The 20,780-nt window shown below is 41.0% G+C and overlaps 2 protein-coding genes across 3 annotated transcripts; both read left to right on the top strand.

Annotated features, from left to right (window-relative positions):
• The first annotated feature begins 317 nt into the window (after positions 1-317).
• LOC124865609 (cortexin domain-containing 1-like) lies at positions 318-512 on the top strand. Its single transcript, XM_047360845.1, has one exon. It carries the CDS (start codon positions 318-320, stop codon positions 510-512), a length of 195 nt encoding a protein of 64 aa, XP_047216801.1.
• Positions 513-1,751: 1,239 nt separating this feature from the next.
• setdb1b (SET domain bifurcated histone lysine methyltransferase 1b) lies at positions 1,752-20,749 on the top strand. Of its 2 annotated transcripts, none has more exons than XM_047361913.1 (25): positions 1,752-1,878; positions 6,477-6,680; positions 6,761-6,927; positions 7,012-7,055; positions 8,090-8,216; positions 8,302-8,472; positions 8,597-8,798; positions 8,879-8,952; positions 9,049-9,239; positions 9,338-9,467; positions 11,697-11,946; positions 12,453-12,566; positions 14,379-14,679; positions 14,772-15,033; positions 15,769-15,859; positions 15,942-16,058; positions 16,198-16,367; positions 16,451-16,666; positions 16,764-16,934; positions 18,425-18,555; positions 18,700-18,719; positions 18,840-18,958; positions 19,044-19,312; positions 19,410-19,498; positions 20,429-20,749. In XM_047361913.1, the coding sequence occupies exons 1-25, from the start codon at positions 1,859-1,861 to the stop codon at positions 20,544-20,546; spliced, it is 3,768 nt and encodes a 1,255-aa protein (XP_047217869.1). In that variant the 5' UTR covers positions 1,752-1,858; the 3' UTR covers positions 20,547-20,749. The 2 variants fall into 2 exon arrangements, with proteins under 2 accessions (XP_047217869.1, XP_047217870.1); XM_047361914.1 differs by lacking the exon at positions 1,752-1,878 and adding an exon at positions 2,476-2,507.
• Positions 20,750-20,780: the final 31 nt, after the last annotated feature.

A 20,780-nucleotide genomic window follows, 5' to 3' on the forward strand; every position in this document is an offset into this window, starting at 1 on the left:
CGGTTCTAAAAAGATGCACAAGAGTTCTAGTCACAGGAATGACCTGTTTGTTACCAAACTCCTTATTAACTATTCAAGGAGGCCACAGGTGCCAAACAGGGCGCCTGTGTTTGGCGCATACTGCACGTTCCAGTGTTTGGAAGAAAAAGGGAAAACAGTAGGATTAAATAACAAAAAGATGAGTTTAGTTGTGAAATAGAACTATAAAGATAAACAAAGCTGAGGTGGAATGATGGCAAGCTTTTGGGGATTTGTTTTACTGGAATCAAACAGATAAGAAGTAAAAATATATTTTTAGGTTTGGTGTATTTGTGAACATGGACCCTCCGGCCAGTTTTCTGAGAGAATTTGAAGTGGATGTGGATCTTGGTTTTGCCCTCTTCTTTTTCTTACTCCTCTGCTTCTTTTTGCTCGTGACCATTGTGCGCTGTGCTCAGCTGGTGCTGGACCCGTACAGTGCTGTTTCTGTGTCTACATACATGGAGGAGCAGGAGGAGGAAACAGAGGAATGACGGACTTAGTGACTTAGTCTGTGTGCCTGTGAGATGTCAAGCCTTATCTTTTTGGGACGTTACTCGGTTCATGACATTCTGCATCTTCAGGTGAAGTGAGTATGCCATGAGGAATGTTAAAGGTCTTTTGAATTGTGTTTATGTACAGTGGCAAATAGACACTAAAACATTTTGAAACCAGACATAAGATTCTTAGAAAGCACAGCAGTTCCTCAACAAATTCAAACTAAATATGTAAAACTATTTTGTAATTGCAAAAAACTTAAACAGAAAGAAAGAAATGGATGCCGATTATTAACAAAGCGGGTTTCATTACAAGGTAACAGCTATTTCCACTTTTTTAAGGTTTTTTGGAAAATATTTCTTGATTTGTTTTTTGGCACCTGAGGATCACCTTTTTTATTTCAATAACGTGATTGTTTTTAAAATTGCAAAACTGCCTTTATGCAAGAATTTACATCTTAAAAGATGTCAGATGAAAAACAAAAACAAGACATTTATTTTGAACAACAGAGAAAAACTAAAATCAGATATTTTACAAACCAATGTTGTATATCATGGTTACTATATTATAACAAATTGATATTACAAAATAAGTTTGAATGATTTTTCATTATTACTTTCGTTATTATGAACATTTTAGGGGAAATATAAAAACGTTAAGTTCAAAAGTATCGGTGTGAAGTCAGTCAGTCAGTCAGTCATTTTCTACCGCTTATTCCATAGTGGGTCGCGGGGGAGCTGGTGCCTATCTCCAGCAGTCTACGGGCGAGAGGCAGGGTACACCCTGGACAGATCGCCAGTCCATCGTAGGGCAACACACAAACAACCATGCACACACTCATTCATACACCTAAGGTCAATTTAGAGTGACTAATTAACCTAACAGGCATGTCTTTGGACATGTCTTCGGTGTGAAGTATTATTTTAATTTCAATAGTGTGTCTCTTTTGACTGGAAGTAATATTCACATTTTGGGGTGTTAATATTCAGAGTCCAGACTTGAAGATTAGGGTGATGGTAGGTAGGTCTTCCAATCTTAAAGACTTGGGAGTTTAATTTCCAAAGATAAATGGTCCAAATACCAGTGGAAACGATTACAAGAAAGGTTTAATTACTATAACACCATTAAGAATTCTATCATTGATTACTGATAACTTGACAATGGATATATTTTTAATAAAATGTAAATAAATTCTTATAATGTGTTTACTTTCTCTACTTTTTTTGTTCCCTCAGCCTAGCAGCACCGCCCACCTCGGATACTCCGGCATCTACAGCAGGCGCTACTCTTTGTAGCCAGCCGTTAGCCTTAGCAGCAAGCTAGTTTTATATTTGCAGGCGACATGATGGAAAGCAATGAGGGGTGAGTGTTTTTATAGGTCCTTGTTTGAGTTCATCGTGAGTCGCGTCTTTGAGAACAGCTTCGACGGATAGAATAATGTTTATCTTTCAGTCAGCAGCCTCATTCAGTCCGAACATAAAACATTTTTATTGCTCATGCTGGCCTAACAAGCTAGCATACCCCTGCACCTTGTTGTCTGCTGCTTAAAGATGTAATGAAGTTGTGATTTCTTACATTATTACCCTGACTTTAAATCACTTTATTTTGCAAGTCCTCACATTTTGTACTTTATAAATAGTCATCGCTAGTTTGCCCCTCTTGCATCTTCACAGTCATTTATATTCATCTCAATGTTTACCAAGAAGATAAACGTTAGTTCTCTCATGTTTCTTTGCGTTGGACGTTTTCTTCTGCAGTTTTTATGAATGAACGAGTCCCAAACCTCGATGAAGGGAAAACTGTTTGCCCAACTGCTTCAGTCGGTTGAGTCTGAGGGATTTAAAACATCCTTAACTGTGAATAGTCGCATTTGCTTTTGACTTAATATTATTGGGAGGATATTCCAAGTATAATTCAGAAGGAGGAACTTTCTCTAAGATCTTCCAGCAGCCATACAGATAGATAACAGGGTTGATGTGTCCGTTGGAAAGGTATGGAGTTTAAATTGAGTATTTTCCTGCTTTTGATAGTTATTAAAAAGAGAAAGAAAAAAATGAAGAAATATTTGTATTTCACATTTTTATTCCCTGTACCACTGTACACATAAAAATCATCAGAATGTCTAATATTAACCTTCTCAAAACCACTTTTTAGGCCAATTTTATGGCAAAGATGAACTAGTTACAATAATTGTGTCCCTTTCCTTATTGTACCACATCACAACTTGAGTTGTTATTAAAATTTTGGCATTACTGTATATTACTGAGTAAACAAAAACAGGTTCGCTTATGCTCAAACAACTCATGCTAAGACGTTCCTCTGATTACAGGACAAATAATTGTAAGGCTGAATAATGTCATGTCTCCATAGCAGGTTATAGCATCTCATTATTCCATCCCTCCGTGCCTGCTGGTCCTATATATCCTCAATGTGAGGAATCCTAAAATGAAAATTATGTAGGAAGTAGGAGCTCTGTGCTGCTGCTTTAAATGCTTTAAATGCTTTTAATAATAATTAATAAAGTAGAAATATACAACTAAAAACCATAAAAGCGTTGTAAATATTTTTATCAAAACTTAAAATGTGTACCTTGTGTTTTCTAATGTGTTTTTGCTTCTTGACGGTTAATATCCCGCACAGATATGGCTGAGTACTTTCATTTAAAATGGCAAATCTCCTGATAGAACTATGTTGTTCAGTAATAGCTTGATCAGAATCAGAATCAGAATCAGAATCAGAAAAGCTTTATTGCCAAGTACGTTTTTGGACATACAAGGAATTTGTTTTGGCGTAGTCGGTGCAATACAGTACAAATTAAACAGTATAAACATATCTACAATATAATATAAATATATGTGCACAGTTTTAAGTGAGTGAGAGTAAATATAGAGCAGTATAAGATGCAAGAGCAATACAACAGTGCAGGTGATCATTGTGCAAGTAAAGCAGGAGTCCATGCTGAGCGTTAATGTAACGCATAGAGTTGCAGGTTACAGGTGTCCTGTCAGCAAAAAAAGGGGGGGGGGTGGGGGAAAGGGACAGTGTCAGGGTGGTTTCTGGGATTTGTTAACCAGGCTGGTGGCAGATGGGAAAAAACTGTTCTTGTGGTGTGAGGTTTTGGTCCGGATGGACCGCAGCCTCCTGCCAGAGGGGAGAGTCTCAAAGAGTCTGTGACCAGGGTGGGAGGGATCAGCCAGAATCTTCCCTGCCCGCTTCAGGGTCCTGGAGGTGTACAGTTCCTGGAGCGACAGTAGACTGCAGCCAATCACCTTCTCAGCAGACCGAATGACACGCTGCAGCCTGCCCTTATCCTTGGCTGTAGCAGCGGCGTACCAGATGGTGATGGAGGAGGTGAGGATGGACTCAATGATGGCTGTGTAGAAGTGCACCATCATAGTCTTTGGCAGGTTGAATTTCTTCAGCTGCCGCAGGAAGAACATCCTCTGCTGGGCTTTCTTGATGAGGGAGCTGATGTTTGGCTCCCACTTGAGATCCTGGGAGATGATGGTTCCCAGGAAGCGGAAAGATTCCACAGTGTCAATTATGGAGTCACAGAGGGTGATGGGGGCAGGTGGGGCTGGGTTCTGCCTGAAGTCCACAACCATCTCCACTGTCTTTAGAGCGTTGAGCTCAAGGTTGTTCTGGCTGCACCAGTCCAACAGATGGTCCACCTCCCATCTGTACGCAGACTCGTCACCATCAGAGATGAGTCCGATCAGGGTGGTGTCGTCCGCAAACTTCAGAAGCTTGACAGACTGGTGACTGGAGGTGCAGCTGTTGGTGTACAGGGAGAAGAGCAGAGGAGAGAGAACACAGCCTTGGGGGGAACCGGTGCTGATGGTCAGGGAGTCAGAGACGTGCTTCCCCAGCCTCACGCGCTGCTTCCTGTCAGACAGGAAGTCAGTGATCCACCTGCAGGTGGAGTCGGGCACACTCAGCTGGGAGAGCTTCTCCTGTAGCAGAACTGGGACGATGGTGTTGAAGGCAGAGCTGAAATCCACAAACAGGATCCTGGCATAGGTTCCTGTGGAGTCCAGGTGCCGGAGGATGAAGTGAAGGGCTAGGTTGACTGCATCATCTACAGACCTGTTGGCTCTGTAGGCAAACTGCAGGGGGTCCAGGAGGGAGTCGGTGATGTCTTTTAGGTGTGAGAGCACAAGGCGCTCAAAGGACTTCATCACCACAGAGGTCAGGGCGACGGATCTGAAGTCATTAAGCCCTGTGGTCCTTGGCTTCTTGGGAACAGGGACGATGGTGGAGGACTTGAAGCAGGCTGGCACATGACATGTCTCCAGTGAGGTGTTAAAAATGTCTGTGAAGACTGGAGACAGCTGATCAGCGCAGTGCTTCAGGCTGGCTGGTGGGACAGAATCCGGACCAGCAGCTTTCCGGGGGTTCTGTCTCCTGAAGAGTTTGTTGACGTCCCTCTCCTGGATGGAAAGAGCCGTCCAGGGCGTGGGTAGGGGGCTGGTGGGGGGGGAACTTCAGGGTGGGGGTTGGAGGTGCCAAGGCCCCTCTTGAGGTTGGGGAGGTGGGGGTGGTGGATTGTGGCTGCAGCTGTTGGGGGGCGTTGTGGGGGATGGTTGCAGGACTGTCCCTTTGTCTTTCAAAGCGGCAGTAGAACTCGTTCAGGTCGTTGGCGAGGCGTCGGTCGTTGATGGAGTGGGGGGCTTTCGGCTTGTAGTTGGTGATCTGTCTGAGCCCTTTCCAGACAGACGCAGAGTCGTTGGCTGAGAACTGGTTTTGGAGCTTCTCAGAGTACAGTCGTTTGGCCTCTTTCACTGCCTTGCCAAACTTGTACTTTGCCTCTCTGTATATGTCTTTGTCCCCACTCCTGAAGGCCTTTTCCTTATCCAGTCTTAACCTTCTGAGTTTAGCTGTGAACCAGGGTTTGTCGTTGTTGTAACTCACCCTGGTGCATGATGGTACACAGCTGTCCTCACAGAAGCTGATGTAGGAAGTCACAGCCTCTGTGTACTCGTCCAGACTGTTGGTAGTAGTCCTGAACACATCCCAGTCTGTACAGCCTAAACACGCCTGGAGATTTTCCACAGCCTCACTGCTCCACTTCCTTGTCGTCCTCACAACAGGTTTGCAGAGCTTTAGTTTCTGCCTGTATGCAGGAATCAGGTGGACCATGATGTGGTCGGATTGGCCCAGTGCAGCACGTGGGACGGCATGATAAGCGTCTCTGATGGTGGTGTAACAGTGATCCAGAATGTTGTCCTCTCTGGTCGGACATTTTATAAACTGTCTATATTTGGGGAGTTCGTGGGTGAGATTACCTTTGTTAAAGTCGCCAACGACGATTACTAAGGAGTCCGGATTGGTCCGCTCCACACTCAGTATCTGGTCGGCGAGCATGCGCTGTGCGACCTGCACGTTAGCTTGCGGCGGGATGAAACACCGACCAGGATGAACGAAGCGAACTCACGGGGGGAATAGAAAGGCTTACAGTTTATGACGTGTTTGTTCTTGATGTCTAGTAACACAGGGAAAGAAAGATTTTGGTTCAAAGCCCTTTTTCTAACCCCAATGCCATTTTGTCTCAGGCTACATCCATTTCTTAGCCCTAAACAAACCATTTTATTTCCATGTACTCAACCATTAAAGACCATTTTATGTGTTTATTTTATTTTTCATGGATATAAATAATCTTAAAAATTGTGCATTGTGACATATGGTTCAGTTGTGTAATGTTGTCGAAACATTTTTCAGCCTATTTTTCCTGTTGACCCTTTATTAATATGAGAGATTATGATCGCTGATGAAACCAAAATAGTTTTTTCAGGTGGAGAATTACTATCACACACCAGAAAACATTATTTGTGTTAATATCACCTTGCTGGGTCATCCAGTGATCATATAAGCCCAGCTACTAAGTGCTGAGTTTATCTGCTATTGATTGTTGTTGCTTTAAATGGTGTAATACTTTTCTATTTTATGGGTTCCCTCCTCAGAATGGAGGTTGATGGGTGGGACCCCACTCTGGAGGACGAGTTGGGAGTTTCGCTGGATGATCTGAAGAAATGGATTGACGAGGCTGTGGAGCAGAGTGAGGCTGTGCAGAAGAAAAAAGCGCAGTTGATAGAGCTTGAGGAATGGGTGGAGCAGAAAGAGAAAGAAGAGGCGAAGACAGAAAAACTTCTCAATGATGCAAGCCAGTAAGAAAGTTGTTACTTCTCTTGGTTAAGTGGTGTTGTCATGCTGCTATATGCTCATTTTGGCTCTCTGATTTCTTCAGGTCCATATTGGAGTGCGAGAAACTGGTGAAGGCAGCGTATCGAAACAACGGTCTGGTCTATCGGGAGAGCAGCTCGGAGGATGAAGGAGGCGGAGGAAGAGGGCAGCCCTCTGAAGTCATTGAGATAGATGATGATGAAGATGATGACGTCATAGCAGTGGGATGCTGTAAGTCACACCGTTTTGTACAGCGAGGAGTTACCAGTCACTGCTGCTAGAAATGTTAACGTCCTTATTTTTATCTTTCATCAGTGGTTCCCCCGTCAAAGACATTAACGCCAACTAAAGACACAACGGTGAGAGCAGCCAACAACCAACCAACGCTGCCTTAGATTCTTTGTTTTCCATTACTCTTGCTGTTGCTATGGGAACTCCAAAAACATCTTGAGTCACATTTAGCTTGCACCTTGACCTAAAACTTTAAAAGAGGCACAGTGAAGTACAAATAAATCTGTTTACTGCTTCACCTTTGACAGGGTATGACTGAGTTGCTTTTTACGGAGCAACACACTTCTCTCTGCCTGAAACGTTTTGCTTTGTTGATGAAAACAGATTTGGTAAAAGTTACTGTGCTCATCTTCACTCAGGAAATGTTTGAAAAAATGCAGATTTACATGTTATGCTTCTGAAAAAGTCCGGAATTACAATTTCCATGTCTGGATAAGCATAGAAAGGGAAAACAGATTATTAAAAATGAAAAGAATACTTGTATTTTTTTAGAAAAAGGAATCCATTTGTTGATACAGGCCTAAAAATGAAGAGAACATTTAGTAAAGATGTGTTGCATCACATCCCTCAGCAAAATACTGTGTCCACTTTAATACAGGATGACTAAACACACCCTGTTCAGGCTGTGAAACCACAGTGACATTACTTTATTGGTTGCCTGAGTGGCCATGTGGTTTTGGTATCATGTAATGGCAATCTTATTTAACACTGTTTAATTCACAAAGTAAGAAAATCCAGAGAAACACATAAAAAAAGAACCACACTGAACTATATGTTAAATAGCGCATCCTTTTAAATAAAAATTTTACCTTCAACTTTTTTTCATGTAGATAATCAGGCCATCTTTCACATTCTTTAAAATGTGTAGATTAAAATTATTCTGTTTCAGGATATGACGCTAGTAAAAATAAACTAAATGTAACAAACGGGATTCCTTAATTAAGTCACGTGGTCTGTTTTAAATGATAAGCAGTAGTATTTCGCTGAGCTACACGAAATAGCTTGCAATACATCTTATAATGTTCCACTAAAACTTGTGAAATAAATAGAAAGGACTTGTTCCAAGCTGCTCTGACCTCTGCGGTCTGGGCTTTGTTACCAGTTAAAAGATGCCTCTGCAGTTCTCCAGAAAACCACCCAGCAGGTCCAGAAGTTGGTCCAAATTGTCACCAAGCCTTCCATTGGTTCTCCTTTAATACGAACAGCAGTGCAGTCTGCAGCTCAACCAGGTGAGCGCACAAAAGGGTTTTAATGTCCAATTCTGTGGGGCCACAATTGATACAACTGTGAGGATTTTCGTCTTTCATCACCCAGGCGTTCAGAACTCCACACCAGCCATATTTGTATCACAAGCGCCATCCCAGACGATGATGCAGCCGAACCCCAACATAAAAGAAGATGAGCTCAAAGTGGGGATGAACATCCTGGGAAAGAAACGCACCAAGACATGGCACAAAGGCTCCCTGGTTGCAATAAACCCTGTTGGTATGTTTCTGTTAAAATCATTACAAACATCATGTTTTAGGTTGTTTTACACACTTTTGCTTCTCACAATGATGGCTTTTTTTCTTGACACCTTTAATCTTTCAAAAGCTCTTTCAATTTTCAGGAAACGGTGTATTTAAGTATAAGGTGAGGTTTGATAAAGGCAAGAGTTTGCTGTCTGGAAATCATGTGGCTTTTGACTACAATCCCACCCTGGAGAGCCTGTATGTTGGGGCTCGTGTAGTTGCCAAGTACAAAGACGGCAACTTGGTTTGGCTGTACGCTGGAATCGTAGCAGAGATGCCTAACAACAAGAACCGCATGAGGTGTGTGCATTAAAATCTGAAACTTTAGGAAGGTTTAGGATTGTTTTTAAGTTGAATAATGTCTGACGTACATGTTTTAGGTTTCTAATCTTCTTTGATGATGGCTACGCTTCATATGTGATCCTTCCTGAACTGTACCCAGTTTGCAGACCATGTAAGATTCAAATTATTACTTTCTCCTTGATAAAAAAAAAAAAAAGCATATGTAGGAAAAAGAGGTTAACAAACAGTCTTTTGTTTATTTGCATAGTAAAACGCACTTGGGAAGACATAGAGGATGCATCTTGTCGGGACTTCATCGAGGAGTACATCTCTGCCTATCCCAGCAGGCCGATGGTGCTCCTAAAGGTCGGCCAGATAATCAAGACTGAGTGGGAGGGCACCTGGTGGAAGAGCAAAGTGGAGGAGGTGGACAGCAGCTTAGTCAAGATTCTCTTTTTGGTACGTATCAGCCACGCATCTGAATTCAAATTTAGGACACAAAGCAGAATTTAAGAGGCTGTTTACACAATTTCTCGTGTTTTCTTGGTGTTGAGCAGGATGATAAAAGGAGCGAATGGATTTACAGAGGATCCACCAGGCTTGAGCCCATGTTCAATCTAAAGCTGGCTTCTGCAAACACCCATGAGAAGAAGCTAGCTGGCCACCAGAGGACAAGACCAAACATGGGTAACAATACACAGCCGTACAGATCAGCATTCACACAAATTTGCAGTTTTAGTGTCTTGTAATCACAACTTGGTTCACGAGTTCTTTATAACAGGACTATGTCAGACAAGGAGAGCTGTGGAATATTTATTGTTAGTGGTTAATGGCAAACCAGCCTGTTCCTGGGTGATGATCTGAGAGGGGAATCAACCCCTTATATTCTGTTACTAGTGGGAAATGAATTAATATTTACCTTTTCCAGACACAATTTACATTTATTCTATCTCCTTCTTTCTTCGTCCATCTTCTCCCTTTCTCTTCTCTTCTCTTCTCTTCTCTTCTCTTCTCTTCTCTTCTCTTCTCTTCTCTTCTCTTCCCTCTTCCTCCTCCTATCTTGTCCATACTTTGGATTCATTAGTCTTCCTGTTTAGAACCGATTCTAGGCCCTGTCCCAATACTCGCATTTCCACCTATGTGTCCCTGAATTGCGCGTTCCCGTTGATGGGTTCGAGTGCGTAGTGTGTCCCAATTCTCCAGAGTGGTCCTTAGCCCTGCCCCCTTTGTGCGCTCAATCTGCACTTCGGCGAAGCCCACATCTAAACGGACTTCGCTGAAGTATATTACCCACAATTCACTGCTGCAGATGACGTTCTGAGCAAAAACCAATCACAACCGTCAACGTAACCAGCCATCAAATCAGAATAATAAGAACTGCGTAAACTTTAGACAGCAAACCGTCCAATTTTTTTTTTACTGGTTTTCCAGGCTCAAGAAACCACTGGGTTCAGAGTGAGTCTGGGCAGTCAGTAGGCCATAACACTGAAGTTACCTTTCAAACAAACACTGGCATGGCGAGAGTCTGGTGTAAAATCCTCCGTTGCTTCCTGCACTGTCTTCTCCTCAAAACATTTGCTTGTTGCAGTTTTAAATAGTTTTTTTAGCAGCAAGACTCAAAACAGCGCTGGTTCCCACCCTTTTTGATGTTGCAGTTACGGTGCAGAGGTGCAAGTCGATGACGTAACCTCTACTGTCCCAATTCTCAAATTTTGTAACCTGCGCACTTCAACCCCTGCATGCACTTGTACAAAGTAAACACTTCATAGAGGGGTGTAGGGTGTAGTGTGGGAATTGGGACGGGGCCCTAAATAATATGCCGTAGAAAGCTGACAGTGGCACAATCTCAAAAATTATTTACATTTTTATGGTACATTGTTATATGTTGATTCAATTGGGGAATCTAGTCAAAATTTGAATTAAATATATGGTCAAATCAAACATAAAAGGATCATTTTTAATTACTTTTTTTGCTTCCTTTGCTATTAAATATTTGCTAACTGCTGCTGTGTCTCAACATTAAAATCACTCTTCTATAGTAGTGTTTGACTCGCTGAGTGATACTGATTTTTAAGGCAGCGAGACAAAGTAAGATTATGATGTTTTTAGTAGATGACCACAAAGTAAATGTATTTATGACATAATTATTAAGAACTTAAATAAAAAGAAGTTATGCATTAATTTGTTTAAGATAAAGATAGATACATTTATTTGATGAATGCATCTCAAGTTTTATTAAATGACAACTTAAGTCCTGTCGTATCAGGGACAGGATCATGCAGCGTGTTAGACAGAAATTGGAAAACTGGGTGTGTATTAGATGAAGCACATCTAGAAGTTACAGGACATCGGCCCTCGAGGACTGGAGTTTGGGACTTATAGGTTCTATGGACGGGCAAAAACCAATAAGTTTTCAGACAGGTATCCTTTATTTGCTACAAATTTCATCCACCTAGTTTAGTGAATACATACTTTTTTAGATTTTTCATAGACCTCTTGGAACAGTGAAACAATAAGGCTAAAGAGGTGGGCCAAGCAGAGACCTCCCCAACACATGCATGTGCAGAATTAGCGCTTTTTAGCATGATTTAGTGTTACTTTCTGCTAAAGGCTGTCTCCACAACACTTACCAGGTCACTCTCGGTTATTGTTGCAAAAAAGCAGTGCAATATGATCTGTTTAGTTACTGTATTTGTGTTTTTTAATAACTATGCTTCTGAGAGTTACAGTACTAATAGTATAAACAGTATTTTGATCAATAATTCCTCCTTCATACGCTCTGTTTTGGGGAAACAGTTGGATTGAGAAATGATTTCATATAAGTAGGAAGGATCAAAAAGTACTCTCATTTCATTCCTGTGTGTTTTCAACTGTTTGATGTTTCGACTGTTTCTCACTAATTTCTTTGATCCCTAGGAGCATTAAGGAGTAAAGGCCCAGTAGTCCAGTACACTGGTGTCGAACATGTCGGAGCTTCTCCGACCAAACCGCAACAAACAACCCCCTGTCAGCCCCAAGCGACAACACTGATTCAACAGCTTCAGCAACGTCCACAGCCCCAGCCGATCCAGCAGGTCCAGCAGGCCCAGCAGACCCAACAGCTACAGCAGCCACAGACCCAACAAACCCCTCAGCCCTCACAACCTGTGCTGCTTCAACGTGTTGAGTAAGTTTGCTTAGTAAACATATTACAGAGACTTCTGCTGTTTAAAAGACATGGACCTTACATAAAAACCTCACAATTTGGAATATTATAAATCTATATTTTTAAAATGTTTATTTAGATATCCCTGGCTGGACAAAATAGTCCTGAATAAGTACGGTTAAATAATGATCACCCATCATCCAGATGATACTTTCTTGCTCTGGGGTGTTGAACCCCAGTCCCCGGCTGCTTTTAGATGCGGCTCTGCTTCAACACAGCTGAATAAAATAATCGGGTCATTAACAGGACTCCGTAGCACTTGACTGCATCCTGAGCAGGTAATTCAGCAGGTCCAGCAATTCTGGTATGTTGGATCAGGGAAACATGCAAACGTTGCTGGACACCGTCCATCAAGGACTGGAGCTTTAACTGCAGTTCAGCTGTTTCACTAAATAACAGGGTGTAACTGTAACAGCTTCACGGGGAAACAAACCTCATTTTTTTTCTTTCTGTTTTATCACTCGAAGAAATAAACATCAGATGGCAAAGAAGAGCACCTCTCCTTTCATCCCTGGTGTAGGAGGGACACATGCCTCCAAGATGTTGCAGGCTGCATCCTCCAATACCAGCAACCTCTCAACGTAAGTTCAGTTTTATACAACTAGCTTTCAAGAGAGAAATGAATTAATAAAACCCTTTCAAATGCTGTTCTTTATTGAAAATTCCCCCAAATTGTTTAAATCTATGATTTTTTTGTCATTAATGCAGAACAGTGTTTGGTAAAACTCAGTTAACTCTTTAACTGCTGTCATAGGAATTTACAAGTAACAATTATGTGCTGCTAACTGCATCCATTCAGGAAACTGATCATTTGCTACTTTGAACTCCTCTGTAGAAACAGCGGTTAGCACAAAATCATGGAGAAAATCGGATGCAGCTATCTTAGAGACCCATCTGTCGCCGCCTGACAACCAGAGAAAAGATATCGAGATAATTTTCTAACAGTTTAGAGTTTGTAGCTCTATTGTGAGAAAGTGTATGTTACAATCTTCCCAGAAGTAGAAAGCTCAGCAGGTTCTGAGGTCAGACCATGTGATATCTAGCAAATCCTAAAAAAACTGATTTTACTTCCCCCTGGTTACGAGCGCATCAATACTTCCAGCATTTTTATTTATAGACACATTACTTAATATCATGTGCTTCACATGGTCTGTACGACACTTCTAACATACAGTTCAACACAAATCTCAGCTTATTTCTTACATTTCTTTCTAATTTTACCAGCAGGCACCCATCCTTATGTCTCCATTTCTCTCTTTATATTTCCTCCCGCATTTCTCTGCAGGTTGCAACATTTATACAGCATCAAAAAGTAACACCGCATCGTAATTAACCTAGACGTGTCAGATTTAAAGTAGCCGCTTTTCACGCCAGGAATCATGCTTTGCTCCAGAACTATGGAGAAACTAAACTCCTCCTGTGCTGCTCCACATATGCTGGCTGCTGGGACAGACTCGCCTGGCGAGAGCTGCACCAGTTACAGTCTACAGCCAGACGCTGTGTCAGGCCTTGTCCTGTCACCATGGAAACACTGGTTTGTTGAGTGTGCAACCTGGAAGTAAATCTAAGTTGCAATACTAAAAGACTGTACCTTAGTTCTGCTTTCTTAAAATATTGTAATAAATAAATAAATAAATAACAGGAAGGTTTTCACCTTCCTTTGAGAATCACTTTGCTACAGACAGATGCTTTGCTTAATTTTCCTTTGGATATTAAGGAACCCGCTGCACATATGTTCAGTTTTTTTTTGTTTTAAATTCTATAAGAAATAAATCAGAAATAGTCAAAATCATAATCCAGAAGTCTGAGTTTAAAGAAAACTTAGTTACAGTCCTTTAGATTTCATATAAACTTATAGCGTGACTGTAGATTCTCAGAGTATTGTCATACAGAGTGATGAGGCAAAAGTACAACCTGAAAAGTATTTAAGGAAGCTACAGTTCCCAGACTCGCTCTGCTTTCATTGTGAAAAAGCAGCTCCTTCAGAGTCTACATGCTGATTTATTGCTTCAATCGTTTAGTTTACGATGATGCAAACAATTTACAACGAAGTTCCCCATTTTGTTTAAGCACCCAACAGTCCTTGTCCAGCAAGAACAGAAAGGGTTTATTTCTAAAATGAAAGCAGCTGATCCAAGTCACAAAACAAAAATAAGAAGTTGAAACAACACGTCGTTTTCCATATTTAGTATTTCAAGTGTTTTAGATTAATGTAGTGTTTTAAATTACTTGCAATCTTTGCCTATTGTTATCATTTATAAGCTGTTCAAGCTGTTCATTCCAAATGTATGCAGAAACAGCGACTGTTGTAACTGTAGAAATCAGACCTGTTTTTGTGCATCAAATGGTTTTAGTGTCATCTTTTGATGCTTTGTTTTTTTTTTCATCCACAGTGGGAAAGTCCTGAGCACCCCAGGTACCCCCTCATCCTCCTTTACACCTTTGTATCAGAGACAGACAGCCTCTCTGGTTTCTTCTCCTGTTGTTATGCACGCAATGGCCACCATCCCTCAGCAGCCATCCTACAGGGCCCCGACAGACCGAATTTTCTACCTGGCACACACCTGTCAGCCCGCGTGTCTGAACCGCGTTCGACCAGCAAAATCAGACTTGCACAGAGGAAAAAACCCCCTCCTCACTCCGCTGCTGTACGATTTCAGACGTATGACGGGACGACGCAAAGTCAACCGCAAGGTAAGCATGTTCCTTTAAATCATATAAATATGCTACTTGCCTGAATTAATTTAGTCCTAAAATAAACTCTCTTCTTACTATCTGTCCCTCAGATGTCTTTCCATGTTATCTACAAGGCTCCCTGTGGACTTTGCCTGCGTAACATGGGGGAGATCCAGAATTACCTCTTCCAGACCCACTGTGACTTTATATTCTTAGAGATGTTCTGTCTGGACCCATATGTGCTTGTGGACCGGCCTTTCCAGCCACAAAGGCCCTTCTATTACATTCCAGACATCACTAGTGGAAAGGAGGACATCCCTCTGTCCTGTGTCAATGAGATTGATACTACTCCACCTCCTAATGTAAAATACAGTAAGAATCAGACTAATTTTCTACGAAAAGTGGCATTATTTGGTATTTTTCTTTCATTGTGACTTTGGTTACATCATGACATTCCTAAGCTTTTCTTTCACTGTCATTTCTACCTGTTGAAACCAGATATTTACATACACCTTATTGTTTAACAGAACTGGTTAGGTTTGTCGGCCACCTTGTTGACACACCAATTAGCATTTAGTAATTGGATACAAAGAGTAGTTGTGCAAGTTCCTTTGCAAAATGGGGTAACAGAAGTCGTTAACAGAAGCGGTGCCAATAATTGTGATTTCATGTAAATTATTTAAATAAAGGATTTTTCTTACTAATTAGAAATTTACAGTGTAATTCTGTATGAAATTATGCTGCTGCTATAGAAACCTAATGTATTATTAAGCATTTTGCTCATCTTCACCAGGGGTGACAATTAGTATATAAGATGCTGTTATAATGGATTATATATAAATATATATATATATATAACTGAAAAAAGATAAACAAAATAAATTTTTGTAATTACTGAAGAGCAATACATCAGTTCTATGTGTATGTCAGATCTGTCTGCAACCATCTGTATCTTTTCAAGGGCACGTAAAAATAAAAATGCAGCGAATAAAAAATTATTGCCAACTTGTGCTTCTGGTTGCACTTGGCTGCAGAATACAAGTTGTTTTGTGTGATAATGTTATAATATCTGATTATGGTGCCTAACTGTGCTCTTCTCTCTATAAGGCAAGGAGCGCATCCCAGAAGATGGAGTGTTTATTAACACCAGTTCAGACTTCCTGGTTGGCTGTGATTGTACAGACGGCTGTCAAGACAAGTCAGTGAAGCTAATCTCCTTCGTTTTTTTAACTCGTCTGTTACAGATAAGACTCTGAAGATCTTGGTATTTTTCTCTCTAGATCCAAATGTTCCTGCCACCAGCTGACCCTCCAGGCTTCAGGGTGCACACCTGGGGGACAGATCAACCAAAACGCAGGATATTCATACAAGCGATTAGAGGAGTGCCTGCCGACAGGGTCAGACAGTTCACATAACTAATTGTATTTTCTGTTAGAATACCTAACTCACTCGTATCATTTATTAACTCATTGGGAAATAATAACTACTGAGGGTTTAATATGACATTGCTTGCTTTCTTTCTTTCTGCTCTCTCAGGATCTACGAGTGTAACAAAAGGTGCAAATGTTCTGGTCACATGTGCACAAACCGGCTGGTGCAGCACGGCTTGCAGGTCCGTCTGCAGCTCTTTAAGACCCAGAACAAAGGCTGGGGCATTCGCTGTTTGGATGATATAGCTAAGGGCTCATTTGTCTGCATTTATGCTGGTGAGAAGCACACAGCAGGAGTGACACAAGCAGACTGCAGCGTTGAACTGATGAATTGGCTTTTTTTCTTTCTACTTTAACAGGTAAAATCCTGACAGATGACTTTGCTGACAAAGAAGGTCTAGAGATGGGTGACGAGTATTTCGCTAATCTGGACCACATCGAGAGTGTGGAGAACTTCAAGGAAGGCTACGAGAGCGAGGCGCACTGTTCAGACAGTGAGGGAAGTGGCGTGGACTTGTCCAGAATGAAAATCCAGCCTTCCGCTTTAGTCTCGGGCAGCGCTGGGAGGAAGAAAGGTGAGTTCTAACCCAAACATATGATGGCGTTGGTGTTTTTCCTTACAACATGCAACCATGACTGTGTGTTTCCACACTCTGCTCCCTCCTCCTACAGCCCAAAGCTCCAGCTCGCCAGACGACAGCAACGAAGAAGAGGAAAAAGATTCAAAGAGTGAAGATGAAAGCGACAGTTCAGACGATACGTTCGTCAAGGACAACTATTACACCCCTAGTTCTGTGTGGAGGAGTTACACTACACGTGGTCAGGCCAAGGGCAACAAAGAAGGTACACCAGGTCTATCTCTGATGGTTAAACTCAACGGCAGGGCTGCAATATATCAGGAAAATATATTGTTGCAAATCTGGAGCAAAAGCTTGTGATGTCAATATCTTTGCTTTCTTTACAATTACACCAAGCCACCACTTAGTCCCTAAAAGCATAGATCTGGTGCGTGAAATAAAGGCGGTTAGGGCAGCTATAATATCTATTTGCACAATCATATAGTCAGATCCATAATGTCTGTTTCAGAATAGAATAGAAATATCATTTATAGGGGAAATTTAGTCTAGATTATTAATTAGTCTGAATTGTACAGCATACATACAGTATTGGAGAACTATGCGTACCTTCTGAACTTCTTTACAACCACAAACTTCAATGTCTTTTGTTAGGATTTTATGTGGCAGGCCAACACAAATTAGAGCACAGTTGTAAAGTGATGGATTGATTTTAATATATATTCTTTTAAATAAAAATCTGAAAAGTGTGGCGTGCATTTGCATTCATCCCCGTTTAGTTTTTCCCCTTAAATACAATACCAATGAAGCTGGTCAGAGCTGATGGGAAGATGCATGGAGCTAAACAAGGGACAACTCTGGAAGAAAACATGTTAGAAGCTGCAAAAGGCTTGAGCTTGGTGCAAATGTTCACCTACAAGCAGAACAGTGACTCCAAATATGCAGCCAGAGCTACAATAGACTGGTTTAGATTTGAGCATATTCATGTGTTAGAATGGCCCAGTTAAAGTCCAGACCTAAATGTAATTGAGAACCTGACTGTCCATCCAATCTGGTTGAGCTTGAGCTATTTTGCAATGAAGATTGGGTAAAAATGTCTGTCTGTATAGATTTGCAGCATTAGTCGCGGCAAAAGTTGCTTCTGCAAACTAACTAATTGTCGCGTGAATACAAATGAATACAAAATGCACATATTTCTTATAATAACCACAGATGATTAGGCTCCTTTATTAGTTTTTACTGATTGACTCCTAGGTTTCTAGTTGTGTTTCAGACTTCATTATGTAGCATAACGGGATATTTTTCATTTGTAACCTCTTGAGCCAGATTTACACAATTACTGCATGATTGGTTTAAAAAAAAATGTTTATTATTTATTATAGGGCTCTGCGATATTAGAAAATTGGCAATAATGGTAATTCCTGCTCTGATATCAGTTGCCATATATTCCTATTTTCTTCTTTCCTCTCTTTCTCATGTGCTTCATCACTGTGTGAACTTTAGCATTTTGGGTAATGTCACGTGTGTCCTGTGTGAGAATCTGCTGCCATGAGACTCTGTGCAGCTGGCTAAATATTACATTAGCATGAAAAATGTTTTTTACTTGAGTTCATAAGACTTGGAATGTATTATCCAAAAATTATTGCACTCTAAGCAGTCATTTGTGGTATGAATATTGCTCACACTGATATTGCGATGACGATATATATTTGGCGTATATCATGCAGCTTTAATCTATTACTTGGTCTTCTGCTGCAGGGAGTCAGGACAGTAAAGATGGATTGAGTGTCTCAGCCAAAGGACAAGATGATGAAAAACCGCCTTCTATGCCAGAGGAGACGGGGAAAAGCAAAGTGGCTTCCTGGTTAACAAGCCAGGGGCTGAAGAAGGTCAGCAATATAAAACGAATATTATTGAACCATAAGTTCTTTATTCTAGAGGCATCTAGCATCTGGTAGCTATATGAAACAAACTCTGAATGTCTTTTATTTTAAGTGATTTTTAACTTCAATATTCTCTCCTTTCTCCAACAGGAACCTGGAGACAACAAGAGGTTTGCTGAAATTCCTGAACTCTCTAAATTTATTAGATTTTTTGTTTTGTTTTTTATCATTGATTTCAAACAAACTCAGCAACTCATATTGGCTGCTTACTGAATATTCCTGTTTTGCAGTCAAATAAAGACAGACCTAGTGAAGAAACAGGAAGTCATGACACTCTCTGACAGCGATGATGTTCAAACAATAAGCTCTGGATCTGAAGACAACAAAGAGAGGGACAAAGCCATCCCAGGTAAACACAGTTACAGAGCAAACAACACATCTTACTCTACACGTTTCATGACCTTTTACACTTTTAATCATTTTCTTTCCTGGAGCTTCTGTATCAGCTGTGACCAAGAAACAGGTGGCGGTGAAATCCACTCGAGGCATCGCCCTGAAGAACAGCCACAGTTTGACGGTGAAAACGGGTCCGTCCGGAGGAGGGGTCGGGCCGAGCACTCAGGGGGGAAAACCCGGACAGCAGGGGCAGCCTGGAGGAGGGGCAGAAAACGCTCCTAAAAACACCCGGCTGTTCTTCGACGGTGAGGAGTCCTGCTACATCATTGATGCCAAGTTGGAGGGAAATCTTGGACGATACCTCAATGTAAGATGTTAAAACTGGCTCTGTAAGCATCGTGTGTCGCTAAAAAGCAGTTTTCCATGCCTTCAACTGACATGTCCTTGTATCGTCTGTGTTACAGCACAGCTGCAGTCCTAACCTTTTCGTCCAGAACGTGTTTGTGGACACGCATGACTTGAGATTTCCCTGGGTGGCGTTCTTTGCCAGCAAGTGAGTTAGAATTGAACGTAAAGGCAGTGTGTCCTGTTTCTCTTATTTATTTAAACCCACAAGGATAACATATTTATGTTCAAAAACAGTACATTTATCTTTGCTTTAAACATTTCCTCTAGAAAAAGAATATCCCAAACAGACCTAGAAGCAATCCATTGGTGAAAACTGCAAAAACATTCACACCTCTTCAACTTCTCAACATCCACAAACTTTATGGTATTTTATTGGGATTTGATGTACAACACCAAAATATTCCATTGTTATTTTTATCAGTCAGTGCAGGTAAATGGGTAAATTAACTTCATCCTTCTTATTAATAAAGCAACCCGGAATCTGCTTTAGGTTCTTTCAGCGATTACTGTCTTGATGGCTGCATCCATTAACGGAAAAAATCTTTTAAAGCCTTTCGTATCATCTTTACTTGATGGTAACCCCTGTTATTCTGTTTTCTTATGGATTATGCAGCATTTGTATTGTACTCGGGATTTAAATTTCTGACTTCCAAGCAGACAAAAAGACATAAATGTGGTGAAAGTAGCTGTAAAGAACAGTTTCTTTGCTTTTCCTTTGATATTACACATAGAAATGACCAATCTATGATAGTGAACGGCTACAGTGTTTGAGGGTTTAAAAACATTTGTTACTAGGGGACTGTTCAGTTAGCAGTCATTCCCAGATCAGAGTGAAAACCAATAGAAGTAAGTGCAGCTTTATAGATGGTAGAACAAGTTTGACATTTTATCTTTATTTACTGTTAAAAAAACTGTTTCATATTAAAACTTCTAATATTACAGCAGCAGGACAGATGGATCTGAAATGCTTGATAACTCATTTAAACATTGATTCTTCTACAAATCGTCCTTTCATCAGATAAAGTTGCCTTCTGTCTCTTGCACTTATGTTTTTTCTCGGTTGTGCTTCATTTAGGCGGATCCGGGCCGGTACAGAACTGACCTGGGATTATAACTATGAGGTGGGGAGCGTGGAAGGTAAAGAGCTGCTGTGCTGCTGCGGATCCACAGAGTGCCGAGGGCGGCTGCTGTGATCCATCCGGACCTCTGTTACTCCCATATTAAAACATCCCCCCTGACTCTGTACCTGTTTATTTTTTAAGTTCTGTGAATTTTATTACATCTCGTTCATTTTGTGTGTTTATTATTTTTTTTACCAGGAAGGTTCTAAAAGTGTCTGATTCTGTCCATAAAACGTTTCCTTTACCTCTGAATAAAAGTTTTTTCAATGACCAAAGCTCCTGCCTTGATATTCACTTATTACTGCT

This window comes from Girardinichthys multiradiatus, chromosome 3 (genome assembly GCF_021462225.1).
Source record: "Girardinichthys multiradiatus isolate DD_20200921_A chromosome 3, DD_fGirMul_XY1, whole genome shotgun sequence".
Classification (NCBI taxonomy): domain Eukaryota; kingdom Metazoa; phylum Chordata; class Actinopteri; order Cyprinodontiformes; family Goodeidae; genus Girardinichthys; species Girardinichthys multiradiatus.

Coding starts and splice junctions, on each gene's coding strand:
- LOC124865609 (XM_047360845.1), top strand. CDS start 318: ATGGACCCTCCGGCCAGTTTTCTGAGAGAATTTGAAGTGGATGTGGAT.
- setdb1b (XM_047361913.1), top strand. CDS start 1,859: ATGATGGAAAGCAATGAGGG. Junction 9,240..9,337: donor TAGTCAAGATTCTCTTTTTG/GTACGTATCAGC, acceptor GGTGTTGAGCAG/GATGATAAAAGGAGCGAATG. Junction 11,947..12,452: donor GTGCTGCTTCAACGTGTTGA/GTAAGTTTGCTT, acceptor TATCACTCGAAG/AAATAAACATCAGATGGCAA.